Source organism: Alosa pseudoharengus, unplaced genomic scaffold (genome assembly GCF_046254945.1).
Source record: "Alosa pseudoharengus isolate Yale_2024_CS ecotype anadromous, Long Island Sound unplaced genomic scaffold, YU_APseudo_1.1 YU_APseudo_1.1_scf_13, whole genome shotgun sequence".
Classification (NCBI taxonomy): domain Eukaryota; kingdom Metazoa; phylum Chordata; class Actinopteri; order Clupeiformes; family Clupeidae; genus Alosa; species Alosa pseudoharengus.
In genome coordinates, this window is record NW_027468598.1 from 8,091,017 (window position 1) to 8,112,073 (window position 21,057).

The following is a 21,057-nucleotide window of genomic DNA, read 5'->3' on the forward strand; positions in this document are numbered from 1 at the left end:
TAAAATAATTTATGTGTACATTTAGTGACGTACACCAACAAGGATTCCCGGGACACTGAAAGACCGGGGTACACAAAACTTGGTGGGCATGTACCCCCACATGGATAGCATGGAACCATCATTTTTCGTTTTGATCTGTAGCCCCACCGCTGGACTGGACCCCCCGAAAGGAGGGTAGGGCAGACACAGTTCTCTGTGAATATCTTGAGAACTGTAGGGCCTAGGATGACCATTTTTTTCCGTATGTTTGCCTCCAGGGGTCATGTTAACCCATTTCATGTGCACACGTGCACAAACAGATACACACACACACACACATACATTCACAGTAATCATACGTATGACACATACTCACACAGTAGACATATGTACGCTTGCATGCACAGGCACATACGCAGGCACACACACAAGCACGCACACACACACACACACACACACACACTCACACACACACACACCCATAACATAAACATAACACAAACAATCAAGAATTTCTCAGAATTATGAACAGGCAAGATGGAGGTGGGGTTGTATAAAATGAATTTTACATGTGAAATCTATGAACTAATCATGTTTTGGTACTTGTAGTCTAGCAGATACCAGTGAGAATTGAGTGTGGATAATGCAATTTAGTGAGACAGTTAGAATCATATAGGCCTTTCAGCGTGATTTCTTTTTGTGGAAAAAATGTGCTGGACTGGGCGGCGGTCATATTTTGTACCGATCTGCGGTACATCTAGTTTTAATTACATAGCAGTGTTATTAAAATGTGATTTTAATTACAGCTTTTAATTATTTGTATTGATGGTGTTCATATTTGTGGTATGGTAATTATGTTATTCATGCAATAATCCCTGATAAATATGTCCGTTTGGCACATGGCTGACCCCATCCAAAAGCAGGCACACGTCTCTTCATATTCCTTCAATTAATAACAATTTACGAGTTGACAAATAATGGATTAGGATCAGCTTTTTCAGATTATTCCCCTTTTTCACAGTCCCCAGTGCCTTCTGAGATGGTGTAGGATGATACTCAGAGCCATGGTCCTGGTGCGAGCGAGTGTTGTCCTGACACCAGTGGGGCAGTCAGCTGCAGTCCCTGGCAGAGGAATAAAGACAACAAACTGCAGCCAGAGCTTACTGGCTGTGACAGACCACTGCCTCTGGTCCCAGGAAGGCTACCGCAGGAGCTAAGCAAGGAGCTGCGATACCCTCAAAAAAATCCAACTTGCAGCCCCCCCTCCCCATGGCTGCCCACCACACCATGGAGCTCACATTTAATTAGTTTGCAGATGTTTTGATGTTCCAGCTGTGTGACTTTCACCAGAGGAGGCTTCTAGTGGTGAAACTGATGTTTGAGATTCCACAGAGTTGCACCAGCTTGTGCGTTTTCGTCAGATGTTGACGTAGGGTTTTGGCAGGATGCCTCTGCGGTCCTTGAAAAAAAAAAAAAAAGAAACGACGAGCGACGAGCAATGCTTCATTCTCCTGCCACTAAGATAATTGGCCCCTTGGGGAAAGTGTAAGCTATAGCTCAGAATACAACAATGGCTACATTTCTACTAACAGTACAATTCTTGGAGGAAAAGTGGGGGTCAGGGGGCTAAGCACACAGTGAAAGAGAAGAGTTTATGTAATTGTAAAATAGACCGATGAGTGCAAATATGTGATTACATATCTGGATGAGAGCCCTGGTGATACCTGCTCAACTACCACAGTGCTTGGAAATGAAACAGTACATACTGGATATTTCAAATTGGCCCGATGTGATCGCTATAACTAGCCAGTTATGATTTTCAGTGTTCAGGGAGAGATTAGCCTAGCAGGGAGAGACTAGCCTAGATCTCTTGAATCAATAAGGCAAAGACAATTGAGAGGCAAAGTATTCCAGTAGAGAAAAGCGGAATTATTTTCCTTATAGTCAGCAAATAAAATAGGCCTATAAATAATCCCACAAGAAATCTTTGTCAAAAATGTTTATTTCAGTTTCTCCTATTTAATGCATCTGTCTCCAGTACCAGTAGCAATCTCCATTCCACTCTAATATCATACTGTTTACAAAAATAGAAAAAAAAACAGAATGTCATTACTAGTTATCAACCAGAGAGAAAAAATACTCTTTTCTGGTTGGCTGATGGGGTGGCTATTAATTCTGAATAACGGGACCATAGATAAGTAGATGCTGCATTGTCCTACACATATTCATATCTATAAGGCTCTGGGCCTATGTTAAAAAAGTTCCATCACCGTTCCATATCAATGCTTATGAATGGTAACTACAACAACCGTAGTAGGACGATGGTTGAGCCTGAAAGCAGGCTTTGGAACAATGTAATCAACTGTAAACAAGGTAACTCATGCTATCACTGTTAGGGCCAAAGAAAGTTAAACTGAACAAGTCGGCTTCTTTTTAAACGGAACAGCTTGTTTCCTTGCCTATGGCAACCGGGTGACAACTCTGAAGTAGTTCTTTGCCTCTGGCCCTCGTCCATTAATTCCGTATAACAGGACACCTCGGCAGTCGTTATCCCTTACATATCACAATGTGACAGGTTATTTAAAATATTTGAAAGGTGTATGTAGTGTGCATATATAGAAAATATATATAGAAAATATTTGAAATCAGCATAATGACTAGGTTTTGGTGAATGATTTGGTTTTGTCTTTGTTAACTAAGTGCATTTTTCTCAAGCAAGCACACTTCCCACAGTCATTCCACACATTATCTGTCTTTCTTTAAATGTACACATAACCCACATTAACACATTCACACAAGATATCTCTTATTGTCAGTCACTCACAGTAAGGAAAGCCAGCAAAGCCAGAGACTGTCCAGGCCACTAGCAAAATGCCTCTTCAACCATCTATGATCCTCCCCAAACCTCTGGATCTGTTCAGATGGTTCTATGGTTTCAGTCAGCTCCTTAAGCCAGTGGAATATTTCTTCATGTGGCAAGAGCGGTATTTTAGATAGCCTGACTACGCCACTCTGGGAATAATACACGGACCAAAACTCAGCAAAGCAGCAGTGAGCACCATGCACGTCCAGATGACTTAGGCCCACAACACCGGTGTAGCAGCGACTCATCACTTGAGGCAGGGTGTATGTTCCTGAGAGTGCACCGTGGTGGAACAAGCCATGCACCAAGACAGCACGGAGGCCAGTGAGGCAAGCATGGATGGTGCGGCGGCCGGCAGGAAGGCGTGCGTTGGGAAGGGACAGAGGCAGGTTTCCAGGTGTTCACCTGGGCAAACGCTACCTACCATTTTATATGGTAGCCAGGTAAACTTATTGGCTAAACAATTAGGGAGTGATTATGGGGCGCTCCACCCCTTAATCCTGCTACAATCACATCATATAAGAAACATAAAATTGGTAAGAGAATGTCAGAAAAATGTACAGTGAATATGCAGTTCTGTGGTAACATCCCCTGTTTTAAGTCCTGGTGGTGTTAGCCTCCTTGTAACTCCCAGCCTGCATCCCCTCCCTGAGCACTGGACACAGGTAGACAGTATAGCACCTCTTCAATTAGTTTAGTCTTTTTAACTGGCCTCAAGATGATCACTACCTGATTTCCATTTCCTGAAGCGATGTTCTGATTGTCATGTCTTTATTTAGAAAAGCACAGAATTGTATGTATAATGCTAGTGCAATTATTAACAGCTTCTCAACTGTTTCTCCTAAGAGTCCACAATAAAACTGAGCAAGTTGTCCTTTCAGGGAGTTCTTTCCAGCAGTGAAGTAATCATTCTAAATTCAGCCCAGGTGAAGAACATGATTACGTTTTCTCAGTAGAGTGGTATAACTTGAGGATAATCAAGGATAACTCATAACCGGACATAACTTATTAAAATCTTTGTATGAATAATAATTCATAGTTTGTGCCATGCCACCGTTAAATTGTCGTAAAATGTGCCTCCACTGAACTATCTTTAGAGGAAACATGAAGCTGAATTATCACATTAACATCACCATGGAGATCCGTAGATTACAGCACTTTCAAAACATTAAAAGTTGCCACCTGGTAGGAGGATGCACATTTATGCTTTCTCTGTGTTCTAATGGCCATAAAAGTTTCCGTTTCCGTTGATCAAGAAACCAGTTCCTGTGTAAAGGAGGAGTTTGGACACACTGGGCTTGACGCACAGGTTCTATCTGATGTACACTGTGAATTTAAACTGTGGTAGCTATCCCTCTCAAGCCAGCCGTACTAGTTTAAAGCTGCAGTTGGCAAGTCTGACAGATTGAGGGGACTCCCCCACCTCCCCCACTACCACCAAGCACCCTCTCATCGAGTTTGTGCTCGTCAGTGCACACCAGACTGCACCAGACTGTGATTGACAGTCAGATCTCACACAGCCCTGCTCTGATTGGACCGAAAGAACCGGGAGCTGTGGATTTATGCAAAACAAATAACAGGCTCTAAGTGGAGGTAGAAATGCGGGGTTTTTTCTAAAACCGGCTGATTAATATTGTTATTTCGCCGGAGCATAGTGTCGGTTTCAGTAAATATGGTGAAAAAAATCTTTAAATGGAACCTGATCTATGGATAATTAGATGTATTGATTTATTGAAAAGAAATTCTGTTCATAATTACAGGTTGAATAAATGGTCTCACTTGCACTCACATGCAAATATAACCTCACCCACACAAACACATCTGCGCACATGCACACACACAAACACACCTTGAATTTCCCCTTGGGGATCAATAAAGTATCTATCTACGTATCTATCTACACACACACACACACCATACACACACAGTCCACAAAAATTCCCATACATATGCATCTACAGACAAAACTACACACACACACACACACACACAGACACACACACGGTCCACACAAATTTCCACAACGCTTACATTCTTTCTCAGCTACGCACACCTCAAGGTTGTTTGAATACAATGTTTGATATCACTGCCAAGACCTCAAAAGCAAACGTAGAATCTTGCTGACTTTGGAGTGAGCTAATGTCCAAACAAATTCTCCCTCACTGTGAACTTGTAATTCCATTTTTCACATTTAATTTGTCTACTCCTGGATTGACCTTGTAATTCTGGTCAGTGTCATATCATCAAAACCTGTGAATACTGCACAATTGGATCAGCAGTTGCTTTGCTATAATAATGGGGTGCATGCCGTTCTGTCAACAACCTCCCTCTGACTTTCTGTACGCCTCCACTCCGTTCCACTCCTCGCTCTCCCTTTGTGTGCTCTGTGTGTGGTGGAGAAGAGGCGGTTGTGTTCTTCCGCTCCCTTACATTGCTAAGTGACAGAGAGGGCTGGAGCCTGCTGTCCCGGCTCCTCCACACTGCTAATTAACCTGATGAGGCCGCTCACAGAGACAGTGTCACCGTCGCAGAGGGAGGTTGAGGGGTGGGGGCCAAACCCTGCCTTTACTAGGACGTCCAAATAAACGGGTGTCATGTTAACATCTCCTCCACCTCCTTTTAGTTCCACGTTGTGAGGACTCGGTGAATCTACGGGGAAACAGCTTAATGCTGGAGTTCACTGACTTCATCTGAAGTGCTGCGAGACGCTTTGGGGTTTATTTCCAGCATAATGATGGCAGGCTCCTGTTGCACTGTTAGTCACGCTGCTGTTGTTTTAGCTTTTAAGACAACAGAGAACACAAAAGAAGGCTAAATGAGGAGGCCTGCGGAAGAGAGGAGAAGGCCAGACTGCTCATTTAGAAGTGCTGGGTGTTTTGTTCTGGCTCGCCACCCTGATGAAATGATTTGGAGCTTATTTTGCTTACCTCTGCGTTTGCATACGCCACTTAGCGGCTGCCGCGTTTACACTACATGCCTTAGTAAGCGATTCTCGCCCACTTTTTTATTCATCACACTTTATCTGCGGGAGCAAACTAAGAGCAAAGCTGACTTTCCTCCAACAAATATGAGGAGGCCTCTGACCCCCCCACACCTGAGCTGGAAGCCAAGACGGGGATGGCACTCTAATTACCTTCGCCACAAGAGATGCTCTGCGGTGCTGAATTTGTGAAAAGCGCCACGCTTTCTTCTTTCTTTTCTCCCTCTTTCTCCGCCTCGGTAATAATCTCTAGACTTTATTGTCGGAGCACAAGTTTCTCATGAATAATCTATGATATTGTTCCCCGAGGTGTAAATGCTATTGCCTATAGCGCCAGCTAAATGCTGCCCCTGTGTTGCTGTATTTATTTGATTTTGCTGGAGAAAAATGCCTTGCCACAGTGAATAAAGATGTGATGGTGAGAGGGGGGATTGGGAAGGGGGACTGTGTTCAGGTTGAGCATTATTCATATTTACAAGAAATCATTTCAATCCCCTGGGCAAGTCGGATGAATTCACAGCTCTGCTCTTGATGTAACACAACACTCTTCGGTCTCTTACAGACAAAGCTTGTCACACAACTAGATAAACACAGCAGACTCATCTACATACCAAAACATTGCAGATGTAACACCACTGTAGAACAGATTCTTACATGGACACTCTTTATGATAAACAATAGCCACTTTTATAAGGATTAAACTATTCAGAAAGAAAATGTTTGAGAATCTTTGATCGGAATAACCGTTGCTGCTTTGCTTTTACTTGAGACCGTATACATGGCCGTTCAATCGGAATAAGAACATAATACACCATCCGTTTCATTCCGATTAAAATTCTAATCAGATTGCCAGTTTTATTCCGATCAAGGTGTTTATATGTGGATTTCCCCCCCGATTGAGCCATTATGACAATTCTGGATTAAAAGTGTCCATGTAAACTCACCTACAGTATACATTACATGTTTTATATTATATACAGTACTATAATACTGTATACTATTCAATAAACTGTGAGGAGTTACAGCATTATAATACACACATACACACACACACACACACACACACAATCTCTGGCACTGTGCTTCAGGTGCTGTGCTCACTGGTTTGGATGTCTTGCCCTTTCCTGTGCACCCTGGTGAGTGCTCTTCCTCCATCCTGGCTCCCTCTCTCCCTCCCAACACCTGACACAGTCTGTCTCCTCTCGGCTCCTGGACCAGCCTCCTCTGGAAGTGCTCCTCTCTGGCCTCTAAATCCCCCTGTTATTACCCACCCGGCAGGGCAAAGCGCAGCTCATGGCAATCTGTCTACCCCCCCCCCCCCAGACCTCCAAGCAGGTGGCTCTCCTGAGTGCCTGGAAAAGCTTTGGGTGAAATTTAATCTCTCCGTCGCTGCCAGTAATAAGCATCACATTAAACACCTTCGCCGGCTGATGGTGATCTAATAATACTGGAGATTGATGGTGTGGGCAGCCCCTTGAAAGGCACGCACTGACTCTGTGTGTGCATCGTGTGTGTGTGTGTGTGTGTGTGTTTGTGTGTGTCGGTTAGCGTCCTTTTCATAATTTATATGTGAGGGGATGAATGTGTCCTATTTTACAGCATAGGGCAGGTTTACAGGGGGCCGTCTTTAGACACCATTAAACTACAGTTCAGGAGAAATAATCGGGTTGCCTGTTCCACACCAACAGGAGATTTATTAAACATGTATTGCATGCATGCTTACAGCACCTCCCCCTTACTTGCCCACAAATAATAGCTACGTTTTCAGTTGAGTTGCCAGGGACAGTAAATTAATCATAATGTGTGTGAGTGTGTGTGTGTGTGTGTGTTTCTACATACTGATATTTGAGCTTGCATTTTGTCATGTTGCCATATTGACCCTCTGCTGCCTCTGGTAAAATTGGTTTTCTACACAGGTCCTGCTTGCTGTCACAAGCCATTTCATGCAGTTCAGAACCTGATCTTCAACATTATTTTCTGAGAAAGATTCAGAGTAGGATTGTGTAAGGCAGTAATATTTGTAGAAAAAAGAGACAATTTTCTAGTGATAGACTGTGATTTACACAATAGCAGAATATGCTCAAAGCAATCAAATACATTCCCTACAAGAAATAAACACTAGTTTTGACATTGTAAAAATAATGTGGAGGGAATATTGTGTCTGACAGATTTGTTCACAATGACCTTCAGGAAGAGGAACATTAATTGCTCTTCAATACTTCAAAAGTATTGACTAACGGCTGCAGGTTTATCCCCTAGAATTGTAGCTCAGTATAGATACTGATGACAATTTTCACTCAGTCCAATAACTGTTTCACATCAGACAATCTTCGCTGTTTTTTTCCAGAAACTGTGCCCAGTCATACAACAATACATACAAACAGCAATACACACACACACACACACACACACACACACACACACACACACACAAACACACACACACACAGACACACACACACAAACACGAAACAAAAAAAGGTTGAGAAATATCGACCAGCTTGTGTATTCTAAGCATCCCCCCAGGCCGCCTCGGGGCACCAGCTCTTGAGGTTGGTCTGGCGGGATCAGTCTGAAGGAGTCGAACACACTCACTGTTCTGGCCCTGCTTCTGACTAAAGCAGAGACGAAGCATGTGGAGATCAAACGCAAATGTTCCCAGCCCTGCAGAGCCTTGGCTTCCTTATCAATTTTTATCACATTCAAATGGTTTCCCAAAACCTCTTAAAACTCTCTCTCACACACATCCACTTTGTCTATGTGTGTGTATGGGGTATCTGTGTATGTGGCTTAAGGATAGCCATGGGGGTAATGACAGGAGGAAATAAAAGGGAAATAAATTGACGATTCAGCACTACCTTCCATCTGCCTCTCTCTCTTATCCTCTCTTCCCTTCTTCTCTGTCCTCAATCTCTCGTTCTCTCACCCCTCTTCTGTCTCTTCTGCCCTGTCTTCATCGCCAGCAGTAGAGATGGAAGGGTTGGAAGAGTTCACCCACCAGTTTGTGGTGGAATGTTTGTTTCGCCACTCCATTTTACAAGTGTCTGTAAAAATTCCCGAACTGCTCAATTGCTGAGCGCATATAAACCTTTTGCATTGAGGGGGGCTGAGGGGTGGGGGGTTGTGTTTCGGAATGCCAACATGTTTGATGGTGCAGGAGAGCAGAACTCATGCGTTTCAGCCAAAGTGGGGCATTTGAATTATGAATCGTGTGCGGCATTCCTCTCCAGGGGCTCCACTTCCACCCTGCTTCTGCTGCCCATCATGCATCTCCCCCCATCCATACAGCCTGGGTCTGCATCCACTCCCAGTTGTAAGCATGTAGACAGGCGATCAGCGCCTGTGTGCTGCTTGCTCTACTCCTCCATCAGGCAAGGGATGTCTTGTGTGAGCGGGAAGCAGCAGCTTACATCCCTCTCAGATGCACACGGATGTGCCCACACACAGGCATGAGCATGACCCCACACATCTGTTTGATCATTTAAATCCCAAGGGGTCTACAACAACACAACACAAACTCACTTTCCATCCTGACTGCACCGCTGCAGAGACCAGGGGACACTTAGGGGACACTTTTGCTACACAATCTCTCTCATAGTTGCTTCTGTACCAGCACATCTCCACTTCAAGTCTGCTAGCAAAAATAGACTCAGTACTTCCTGTCGTCCATCGGCCATTTTAGCGCACAGCACCTAATTATTCTACAGGAGGCTCACCGTTTCATAGTTCCACTGTGCTGCTAAAGGCCAACCAACAAAGGGGACAAAATCAATTGCACCTTCTGGCCAACTAAGATAATAATACAAAAGATGTACAACATCCGGTGAATGCCAGGAGCTAGCAAAAGCGTTATTGTTTGCTTGGTTACGGTGAGACACACACTTCGGACTCCGACACAAGTTGAGACGCATTGCACCGGGCCGGAAAACATGGCCTGGCACGCCATCACGTCATTCTTCTCCCCGTCAGTCACGGCACCACGTCACTTCACTGTCACTGTTGCTGTGATGCCATGTTCATTCATCTGAGAGACTCTGAAAGCGGAGTGACCTTCGTGCATCTCTTAACATTGTCTGTGCTCTCTCCAGCCCCACTCCTCTCCTTTCTTCTCCTCCGCTCCTCTCAAGGCTGCAGGGCTCTCCGGTGAAAAACGATTCTATCGCTGCCCTGCGGCACCTTCCATCCACCCACACGCAGTGATTGAGTTTCTCTCTCTCTCTCTGTCTCTCTCTCTCTCTCTCTCAGCGAGCAGCCGACACCACTACGACTTTGCATTACGCCCACGGCTTCCGGAGTTGCCGGGAAACTATGAGGGCTGGTGGTCATTACTCCGTGTGTTTGTGCCATCATGGGCGAGATTAGCGGCACTGCTGGCCGAAAGGCCCCTCTGCGCCTCACAGACAGACAGGGGGGGGGCGGTTCACAGAACATTCTGCTTCACAGGAAAGGTGACACGGTGTAAAGCGGCACGCCATATATTAGATCTGCCTGGAGTAAAAGGGTTTTAGGGAAAGTCTATTTAGGCAAGTCCCCTCTATTCTAGCTCCCTGATGTTCAAAGAACATCACCTGTCAGATACTTTTACACTCAGATTTTGCATAAACTGATGTCATGTTTTCTGGATCTGCGTAGATCTATTTGTTCTATTACAGTATTGATCTGTGTCAGAATGAATATTGAGCCTCCCATGTGGCGGCCTCCTTCAATGGGAGAAGCCCCTGCAACACTGTTAGGTGCGATTTTCGCTGTCACACTGAATAGCTGAATAAACCACTGTATGAAGCTGACATAGTAAAGGGGTATGAACCATCACAGCCAACAGGAATTGTCAGATAGAATAGTATTTCATTTCACTTTTCCTTATTCTATGTTTTTTCCCCTCTATTCTATGTCTGATTATAGCTATTCCCATCCATCCACTGAATAAATGCCAGGTTGATGGGACCAATATTACCTCCACCTGGGCCTTACATCTATGTATTCAAGGCACTCTAAGGCAGATTGGAGCAGCCCTCAGCCTCTTGACTCAGGGCTTTTTTTCTCTCTGGAGGAATAGTGGTTTTGATATTGCCCTAATAGTCCTTGTATGGATCACACCCACTTTAGCCTCAGTCGCAGAGTGACAGTTTCCATTTCACAGATCTCTGATCTCCAGGGGCTGAAAAGTCTGTGCGGCTACATCTGATCTCAGGGCAGCCACAGAGCGGGAAAGCTGGGCTTTCGCTCTCCGCTACACGGGCTGAAATGACCCTGACATGAGCGTGGAAAAGGGTTTTGTGCATTCAGGCTTGCTATCCTGCTGTCCGTACATTCCTCCCTTCTCCTGCAGATATTTCTCTGCTCTTTCGGCTCTGTGTTTTTCTTTTCTGAAAAGGCGCTGCAGTATAAAGAAAAACAGGAAAAGGTAATGTAGTTAGTTATTGTTAGTGTATTGTTTATCATTACTCTAATGCTGTAAGTTGTTATAGATAAAACATTAGGCTAGAAGAAACCACGTTCCTGTCACCATATGCTTAGTTCTACTGAATCCTATTGAGCAGAGGCAGATGTATAGGAGGAGAGGTATGTTCTTGTGTTTCTCCTTGGTGATCTGATCTTTGCTTTTAGGCTGTGCTCGTGCTGCAGAGCTGAGGGCTGTAATGAGAAGCTCTGCAGCATCTGGGAGAACCTCCTGGGGATGTTCACAATACGCCTGTAGTGTCACCTATTCTCACACCTCTGCAGTTACTGTAGGTCATGGAGAACCTATAGGGGCACATCTTCTCAAAGTGTTAAACCTTGATGACATTAAATCAAGGTAACATAGGAGAATGTTCATTCTCAAAACAAAATTAGTTTCCAAGAAGATATTTCAAACATACTATTACTTGCATATAATCTGTATACAGTATTTAATTGTAATCTTTGTGTTGTTTATGTATATTTTTTCTTAGAGAACACTTCATAGTAGGCTCAATGTCATCACACTGAGCCGGTGTTGCCCGAAAGCTGTATTTGGGTAATTAGTTTTCTAGTGTTTTAGGCAAATGAATGTATTCATTATAAGAATTTACAGAAACAAGTTACTAGTTTGTTCACATTGTCATAGACAGGAACATTCTCAGAGAAAGAAGTTCATGCACTGATACGTTCATAGCTCAGTTTCAATAATTAATGGCAATCATTTCAAACAAAAATAACAGAGGACAAAAAGAAATCAGATTTCATCTCAGCAATTTTCCTTTGAAAGCAAAATGCCTGAGTAGATTACTGTCACTCATTGTCATAAAAAGCAACGCAATTCATCTTTTTTAGAAAAAAGACACCTGTATCTAATCACCACTTTCACTTGCGAAAAGAACACAGAGCAAAGCCTCCTCTCCTCCCCGTTCCCTCGAGCTTGGCATCTCACTTCTTTTTTTATGTTTTCTCACTCCCCATGTGACCTGTGTAGGTGTGTGTGACTAATGAGACATGCTAAGCGGGAGGGATCTGCATATGCCAGGTGCACTTCTGCATGTCTGCTATGACAGTGATCATGGAGCATAGCAGAGCTTCCCACTCACACGCACGGCACAATGCACCTCGTCCTCCAGTAAGCTGTAAGAATGCAGGCACACACGACACACACACACACACACACACACACACACACACACACACACACACACACACACACACACACACACACACACATGCACACACACACGCACATACACACACACACATACACACACGTGAGCCCTGTGTGTTCTGCAGCACAGCTGGGCTTCCCTAATGAGAGAACACATGAGAGGACAGACAGACAGAGACTGACATTTGGAGAGATTGAAATGGAGACAGAGAGAAAGAGAGAGAGAGAGAGAGAGAGAGTGCTTATGTGGTGGAAAGGTGATGGACAGTGTGAATCCAGGGATTTCTTGTTGCCCCTGGAAACCAAGTGATTAACACCATAACCTAGTTGTCCTTTGTGTGGACGCTCAGGTGTGCGCAACTGCAACACAAAACAGCACTTCCGTTCAAGCCAAAAGAAACACTGATGCATCATTTGAACTAGACTCCGATTTCAACTGAGTAAAGTTTTCTGAGTGTCTTTTCAATTGGATGAATGAAATTAATATTTGCAAACATGACTCACACTGGCATTACAGTGGTTGTGAATGTTACAGCAAATCTTTGTAAAGGTGAACTTGTGATATGAGAGGGACAGGCTGCTAATAAGGCTTTAGAGTTGCGTGATCTGAATGAAGTGTACCATATCTCTAATTACTGTGATATCGCCACACTGCTATCTCTCTCTCTCTCTCTCTATCTATCTCTGCCTGTGTTCACCTCACATCCCTCAATGGGCATGTAGGTGTGTGTTGTAAGTACACACTGGCCACTTGTTTGGGTGATCAATCCCTGCAGGGCTCTGGCCACGCTCCAGCAGCTGTTTGTTGCGGGGACAGAATGTGCGGGTGCCACCCTCACTCTTCCCAGGCTGACTCAGCACTCCCTCATCACACTGCTCTGAATGCTGAGCAGCTCCCAAGGTCCCCCACTCCCCACTTTGTCACACTTGATTCTCTCTATAGAGTCCAGGCAGGAAATTCAGCAGTAGCAGCACTGTGTGCTCTCGCATGCTGATGTGAGTCTCAGCTGATAGCTTGTTGCAGCATGTGTTTATGTGGATGGACTCACAGCTCATCTAGTCCTTATTATTTCTGTTTTATTTGTTCAGCAATGTTTTCAGAAGGTATGACGCATAGATTCTCAGACTGCATTTTATAATTCACAACAAATCATATTACACAAGCGATTTTTGACATTAAAAATCACTCCACATCCACAAAAAATGAAGGGCCACTTTTACAAATTGCGCGTTCCACTTAAACGCTAATAGAGTCCAAAATTCCAAAGGATGATTATCCAAGAGGTGCTTCAATGTTAGTCACCTGTGACTAAATGAAAATGTGTAGATGTCAGTGGCAACTTGTCTAATGCAGTGGCTTGGGATATTGGCAAATACTTGTGCACTATGAATATTTGAGGCTGCTCAAAAGAAGATCACTCTGAGTTTGATGACAATGAGATGAGGGAGAAATGACAAACATTTCATAACAAGATATAGAATTTTAAAGAATAATTTCACTGGCTTCTGAACCTTATGAAGTTTGTACAACTTTGTACTTTGTTTGTATAACTTTAAGAAATTAAATATAAAATATAAAACTATTGGACGTCTAGAGTTTCTTTTTGGAATGTTCGAGACATCTCAAGAGCAGTCTAAACTTCAATCTTTTGTTCACAATGTTGTGCATTGAAAGGATGTGACATACAGATTTCGCTCACTCAGTAGAATGAGGGCCCATGCAGCAGGCGATTCATTTTAAACACTGATTTTGTGATCAGCCAAGTTATATATGGCCAGCTATGTTTAACAAGTGCTGCAGGCATAGACATCAAGTATATTATAGGCTACACACCATTAACAAATATGGCCAGAGGTGTTTATAATGGATGAAAATGTGAGTTAAAATGTGTCTGTGTATGTGTGTGTGTGAGAGAGAAAGAGAGAGAGAGTGAGAGAGAGAGGGAGAGAGAGAGAGAGAGGGAGACTCTGCGAGTGTGTGTGCACACGGTATGTGATAGTGGAGAGAGAGAAGGGGGAAAAGATGAACATGGTGTATGTGTTGCCATGTGTCAGTCAGTTGTCATGCCGATGTGGTTGGTGTTTGCCATGGAGAGGAGGTGACAGATGAGATGTGATGTCCGATTGGTCACACTGCCATTGTAAAGGGCAATGAATGCCTGTCTTTATCAATCTCTGGGGCAATATCACACTGTGTCACAAACGCTAAGCATCACCCCCCCATCCTGATTATGCAATGAGCTCCATGGAATGGACCACCAAGAGAAGGACATGCCTTGCTCAAAGCTCAGCAGGCATAACCCTGCACAGGGAGTTGTTGCTTTGCTGCTTGATATGATGAGTTGTATGCAGTGGATATCTGAGAAAAAGATCTCTCAGGACATGTAATTTTGTTGGACCTGTTTCATGCATCACACATGGTGTCCAGATTCACATAATTCTGTTACGTCTCTGTATAACAGTTAACATTATGGTAGGAGTTTGTGACTAAAAGTCAGCCTTTTTACAATGGGAGAAAAAGATGGACTAAATAATGTCACTTCAACGGTGGATCCTTGTCAGGATGTGAAACCCTTAGTCAGTCAGCGTTTAGGTAGCCATATCCTCTAAGGATTAGCCTCTCTCTCTCTCTCTCTCTCACTCACTCACTCTCTGCAATCTTTAATTCTGTCAGACCTTTACAAAGGGTGACTTTATAAAGATAACTTTCTCTCAGCTTTCTCATTATTTAAAGGTTCATCAAACTCCATTTGTCATTTTCTACTTCACTCCTTCTCTGACCGTCCCCATCTTTCTCTCTCTCTCTCTCCCTGTCTCCATCTCTGAGAGATAAATAATCTTTGCCTGGGTGATGTCAAGTGGAACATATAAGCACAAGCCAGCGCACACACACAAAGTCATCACATAAACAAAAGTGAGGGTCACATTACCATGGAAACATCCTCAGCGAGCGCTGCGCTGAATTACCTGCCCTGAGCTAACACCCCTGTAGAGACAGTGCCTGTGTGAAAATGTCAACTTGCCAAGGCCACACGGCCTATCAACTGCATACCATTCATCAGGGTAATTGATTTGACTGTTAACCATGGCATCCACATTTTATTCGTCATGACTAAACTAAACAGCAGTCGTGATGAATAGTGAAGGTCTATGCATAGTCGTCTTCTCTTTGTGGCTAGAGGACCACATGGACAGTGTATTACATACCAAGATTGTTCAGTCTGTTGTGCTAAAGGAGTCTGCATTACCAATGTCCTTCAGCTACAGTTTCTTAAACAGAGTGAGTCAGTGTTTATCCCACTGCACTATGAAGCTAACATGTCATCCAAAGACACTGCATGAGACTCAGTTATGACCATAAGATTGTGACCATATTGTGAGGCTATTTAAACAATGTCCTTAGATGGAAGGCAGCCGATTTCAAGAGGAAGAGCTTGAAGGGAAAAATGTCCTTTTGTTTTCACTGGAGAGTGGATGTGATGGGAGATGAAGAGAAATGGCAGCCAATATAAGACATGCTGGCTTTTCCAGTCAAATGTACTGTATCTCATATCAGTGATTTATGTGTAGATTGGTTTAGTAATGTGATTTTCCCATGAAGCCTTTTCCATTTTATTTTCAATTTATTCTGCACAAACATGTTCACATTATTGAGTTCTCACTTAATCCCTCAGTGCAATGGAGAAAATGCTGAAGCCAACAGTCATTGGCATGGCTAATGATGTGAAATACCGTTTCCTCGAAGTGTAGGTGTTTCTCGTTTTCCCTACTCTTATTTCAGGATTGCACAGCTAACTTCAAGGCCTGTGGATCTGCATTGAATTTATGCAGACTAATAGCCTCACACAAATGGTTATCTGTTGAATTAATTCCAGGTTGTTGACCACGTGGCGAAGCCCTGCTCTCGTCTAGACTCGAGCCTACTTAGGTAGACTTAGGTAGAATTACTGTAATGCTACGTATTTTATATTTTCATACCAAATTGAGAAACTAGGCTAAAATTGAAAAAGATTCAATTTCGTCTAGCAAAACAAAATGTCCCCCCCCTGGGACACCTACAGTATAGCCACACCATGCCATGTTGACCTCACCGTGCTCAGATGCCCACAACACTATGTTTTTTTTCTGGGGGTAGATATGAAAAGGAGAAAAAAATCACTATGCCTGTGTTCACAGCTCACGTTACCCTTATTGTGACAGCTAGGTATTGTAACAGGAGAATAGGTTTGCTACTCATTTAAGTATGAATCATGGCATTCTTTCCCACACTTGGTGTTCTCTTTAGCTCATTCTTCAGCCAGAGGTATTTACCCGTTACCCATGAAAGGGTTCTATGTATGTAATCTGGCCTACTCTGCTCCCACTATCACCAGTAAGATGAATAACAATTCCAATTCTTTCTCTACAGGAACTTGGGGAAATCTGGACTCAGGGTATCATGTTTGGGCCTCGGTGAGTATATTTTCACACTGAAATGTGTATGTATTGTGTGATATTTAAAGACAACACTGCTATGCTAGGTACAAAATATTTATGTTATCTCTCACATACACACACTAATAAGGAGAGCATGAAAAGCCTGTAGTCTAATTAGCACAAGACTTGACTAACCAGAGCAAAGCATTTCATTGCTGTCCACATCAGGGGCTCTGAACTGCATCATAAGCATTTTCAAGGGGTTAGAGGGTGTGTATTTGTATCTGTGTGTGTGAGAGAATGAGAAAGAGAGAGAGAGAGAGAGAGAGAGAAAGATTGTGTGTGTGTGTGCATGTGTGTGTGTGTGTGTGTGTGTGTGTGTGTGTGTGTGTGTGTGTGTGTGTGTGTGCGCGTGTCTGTTTTAGTGTGTGTGTGTGTGTGTGTGTGTGTGTGTGTGTGTGCGCGTGGGAATTTAGAGCATGACCCACATAAAATTAATGATCTAGACTGTGTTCTGGCCACTTGCAGGAGTATGTTATACTGTTTATGTTTCTTATATGAACGTCATTTTCAAATCTACACACCTCTGTTTTTAAGACCTGAAATTGTATTCTTTGTTTACTAGGAACTATGATATTGTAAAAGACATACAGAATACAGCATATTCACCTTCTTCTATGAACATGCAAATTGGACGCATCCCTCTAAGTGCATCCAGTTCTCTCATGGGTCCTCTGCCAAACCAACTGGAATGTGTTAGTTCAGCCTCCATAACAGCAAGGCACACACAGATAGAAGTAATTAGACATTACATTTCAAGCTGTCAAGTGTGGTAAAAGGGCTGAATACAATAACTGCCCAGCCAGCTAGCTACACTTTTGGTTCATTTTAGTTTTCAAAATGGGGGTCAAACGATACTTACCACTGGAATGGGCTGTAGTGTTATAGCTAGCAACAGCCCAAGGTAGCATACCTAATGTTATAAGCTTTTATGATTATAACATTATTATAATTGCTTTCAGCTGCTCCACTATGATTTTGACAGAGGTTTCTTTGCTGTGGCAAAACATGAACACTGTCACAATGTTAAAATCCACACTTAAAGAAGCATCTGAAGGGACAACTTGTGGTGTTTCCCTTGAACTCAACTCTGAGCAACACCCCAAATGAAGCTGCATTATAACAAGAGGTCCTTTTCATGATCATGCATCATGCCTTTCTTCTTCCAGAAATTATACCACAGTGTCAAACATGACCTGTCGTCCCCTTAGAATTATAAGGTTCTATCTGACATTTTTGTCAAAATTGAGTTAATTACATATTCTTATTCTGTGACACCTTAAGAAGATGAGGTGAGGTGTTTCTTGTAGTTGTATACATTTTTGGACATTATATCTGAAGAGGTTTGTTCCACTTAGCAGTATAACTCTATGGAATTCTAAGACTTTGAAACTCAACATCTCAGAACTACTCAGAACGTAGATAGAACCCTATAATTCTAAGGGGACGCTGTGTGCTTTCCTCTCTGCGTTCTCTCCTCCTCAGCAGGTGAAGAGCCCTCACTGCACTGTCCATAATGGCAGCACTTAGCGCATTATACAGGAAATAGGAGCAGTAGGTGGGTGGAGGGGGGGTCAGATGCTGCGGTCAGGAACAGCAGCAGTGGAGCCCATAAGGATACATACTGTAGCACGTACATGGGTTGGGGATGGTTTCCATGGCAGTCGCTCAGGGGGAAAGGGAGGATGTGATGTCTGTTCCATAATATTGGCTGCAGTCATAGAGCTGTCCTGGTCCTCCGCATCAGACCTTCAATTGTGTCATGCATCCTACATTGCACATTAAAATGTATTAAATCACTTCAGTTTGCAAGATCACAGAGTGTTATTTTAAATGGGCACCTTAAGTTACAGATCAATAACAGAAGCTGTGGGTGCATTAAAATAGCATTAACTAGTAGTGAAGCAACTCATCTGGAGGGTGTTGCATACCCTTGCTGAAGCAACTCATCTGGAGGGTGTTGCATACCCTTGCTGAAGCAACTCATCTGGAGGGTGTTGCATACCCTTGCTGAAGCAACTCATCTGGAGGGTGTTGCATACCCTTGCTGAAGTCTGTGGAGTGGAGGAAGGATGACGAGTGAGCTCAGAGGCATGGCCTGAGTGCAGCCGGCAGGGTGGTGTCTGAACTATCAACAGGGGTCACTGCACCATGGCCTTGCAACACACTCCAAAACACACACACACACACATAGTCACACACACATAGTCACTGTAGTGTATACCAATCAAGGCAGTAGTGCATTCAGACATGAAATTGCCCACAGCAAACCCAGCCTCCATACTATTTAACATCTGACCCTTTGGCATGGGGAGTTGAGGAGGGAGTGCTGTGCTCCTCCACTTGGCTGTGGCACTGGTCTCCCCCCCCCCTGCTGTGATGTGCTGGCACTGCTTAAGTGGGCCTCCCAAATGGCCTCCATTAGAGCCTGGCACATGTCTCCCAAGAGCGGAGTGGCCCGTGTGGACCAGCATGCATCCTGTCTCTCTCCCTCTGCCTTTACTATCATCTGGCTCTCCTCTCCCAGCTCGCTCACTCACTGATGAGCGTTCTGTTTTTTTTTACCGCTGTAATTCATTTGTGGTTCCCTGAAGCGAGAAGCTGTGCAAATTGTCGCCCCCGCATGACTCCCTCCCTCTGGTGCCCACAGCCAGGGAGCAGGAGAAGAGGAGAGCAGGCCGGTCATTTGTAATCATTAGAGAAAGAAGGTGGGGGAGAGTGGGGGGAGGTTCACACACACATTTCCATTTAACCTCGGTTTGTTGGCAGGAGTGTTCGAGTGGCTATGTCTTCTCGTCTTTCGTTTTTCTCTCTCTCTCTCTCCTTCTCTCCCCCTCTCCGAATTTGTTTTGATCTTCGCCATGTGGATTGAGTGGGTGTGTTTGTGTAGGTAGGTTCAAAAGTGCGCCAGGAACCCAAGGACATCTAATGTTTATCTCCCGTCTCAGGGAGGATAATGGCAAGTGAGTTCTCTCTTTGATATGCTTAGCGTAAGCCCTGATAGTGCCCCACCCCACCTTACTCTACGATTGTTGGAGTTCAAAAACACCCCAGTTCAGAATCACAGCTTGATATCTATGAAGCCACACAAGAAAACATGTGTTACGAATAGACTCGTGCAATGCACTTTACAATAAGGAAACAACAAATATTGTATTGTTTTTTTACTCTAAAGAGAAGTGTGAAAGAAAATCCAAATATTTAATGACATAGATTTACCACTTACAATTACCCAAGTCTTAGCACTTACAAGACTGGTAATTGTGAGGGTATAATTTGATTTACGGTTTAACTGTAGCAGGAACTGCTGAGGTAGAAGTAGAGGCTGTTCCAGGGGAACAGAAATGGCTACGCCGATTCTCTCCAGAAACGGGTCGATGTGTCTTTGACCTGTTTCTGCAAATCAGCACTTTCTCTCCGGCGTAGTTTCACTCGACCGCCTGGCAGTCCGAGTTCAGGATACTCCAGCAGGGACAGAGGGAGAGAAAGAGACAGACAGGATCAACAGACAGTAGACAACCCTCTCCAGTAAGTCCTGCTTGACTGCGTCTGTGTTGAGTTGGCCCATGTCTGCAGACATTAGCGTGGAAGTGTGCACTTGAGTGCGGCATCATGTTGAGCAGAGGTAGTGGCATCTCTAGTCTACATGATGGCAGATCAGAGATGCCCTTAGCGTGTGCAGCTGAGGCTGCCAGGCTCTAATGCTCTTAGGCCAGTTCCTGACAAACTGACAAGCGTGTCATCTCCGCTCGTTGCTCTCGGCCCGAGTGAAGACATTATGACCTCTCACCGTCTACTCTGTGGCCAGTGGCTGCAGTCAGGGTCAGCCCGGTCACCTCCGCTTCCACAGTGGCTCAGTGTGGGAGGGAAAATATACAGAGCCAGCTCAACATTTCTGCTACGCTTTGCTTCGATTTGGCACATTACAGAGAATGATAAATGTGAAGTCAAGGCTAAACCTCTCCAGACTGAGAACTTAATCTTTCCATCAGGTGCCCCCGCGTCTCAAATGTATTACTTTTGATAAATGGACTCAATGTAGATATAGAGACATTCTGCTCCCTTACAATTGATACCTCACAACATTGCAGCCATATAAGATCTGCAGATCTGGAGCTATGGTGGCACAGTTTCATTGAAACACCC

At 43.9% G+C, this 21,057-nt stretch overlaps 1 protein-coding gene across 3 annotated transcripts in view; it reads left to right on the forward strand.

Moving 5' to 3' along the window:
- kcnab1a (potassium voltage-gated channel subfamily A regulatory beta subunit 1a) overlaps window positions 1–21,057 on the forward strand; it is a 75,711-nt gene that overhangs the window by 35,573 nt on the left and 19,081 nt on the right. For all 3 annotated transcript variants that reach the window (XM_076281977.1, XM_076281975.1, XM_076281976.1), the window contains one exon: window positions 16,844–16,887. In XM_076281977.1, coding sequence (XP_076138092.1) covers window positions 16,844–16,887 — 44 coding nt within the window. The remainder of the gene's footprint in view (window positions 1–16,843; window positions 16,888–21,057) is intronic.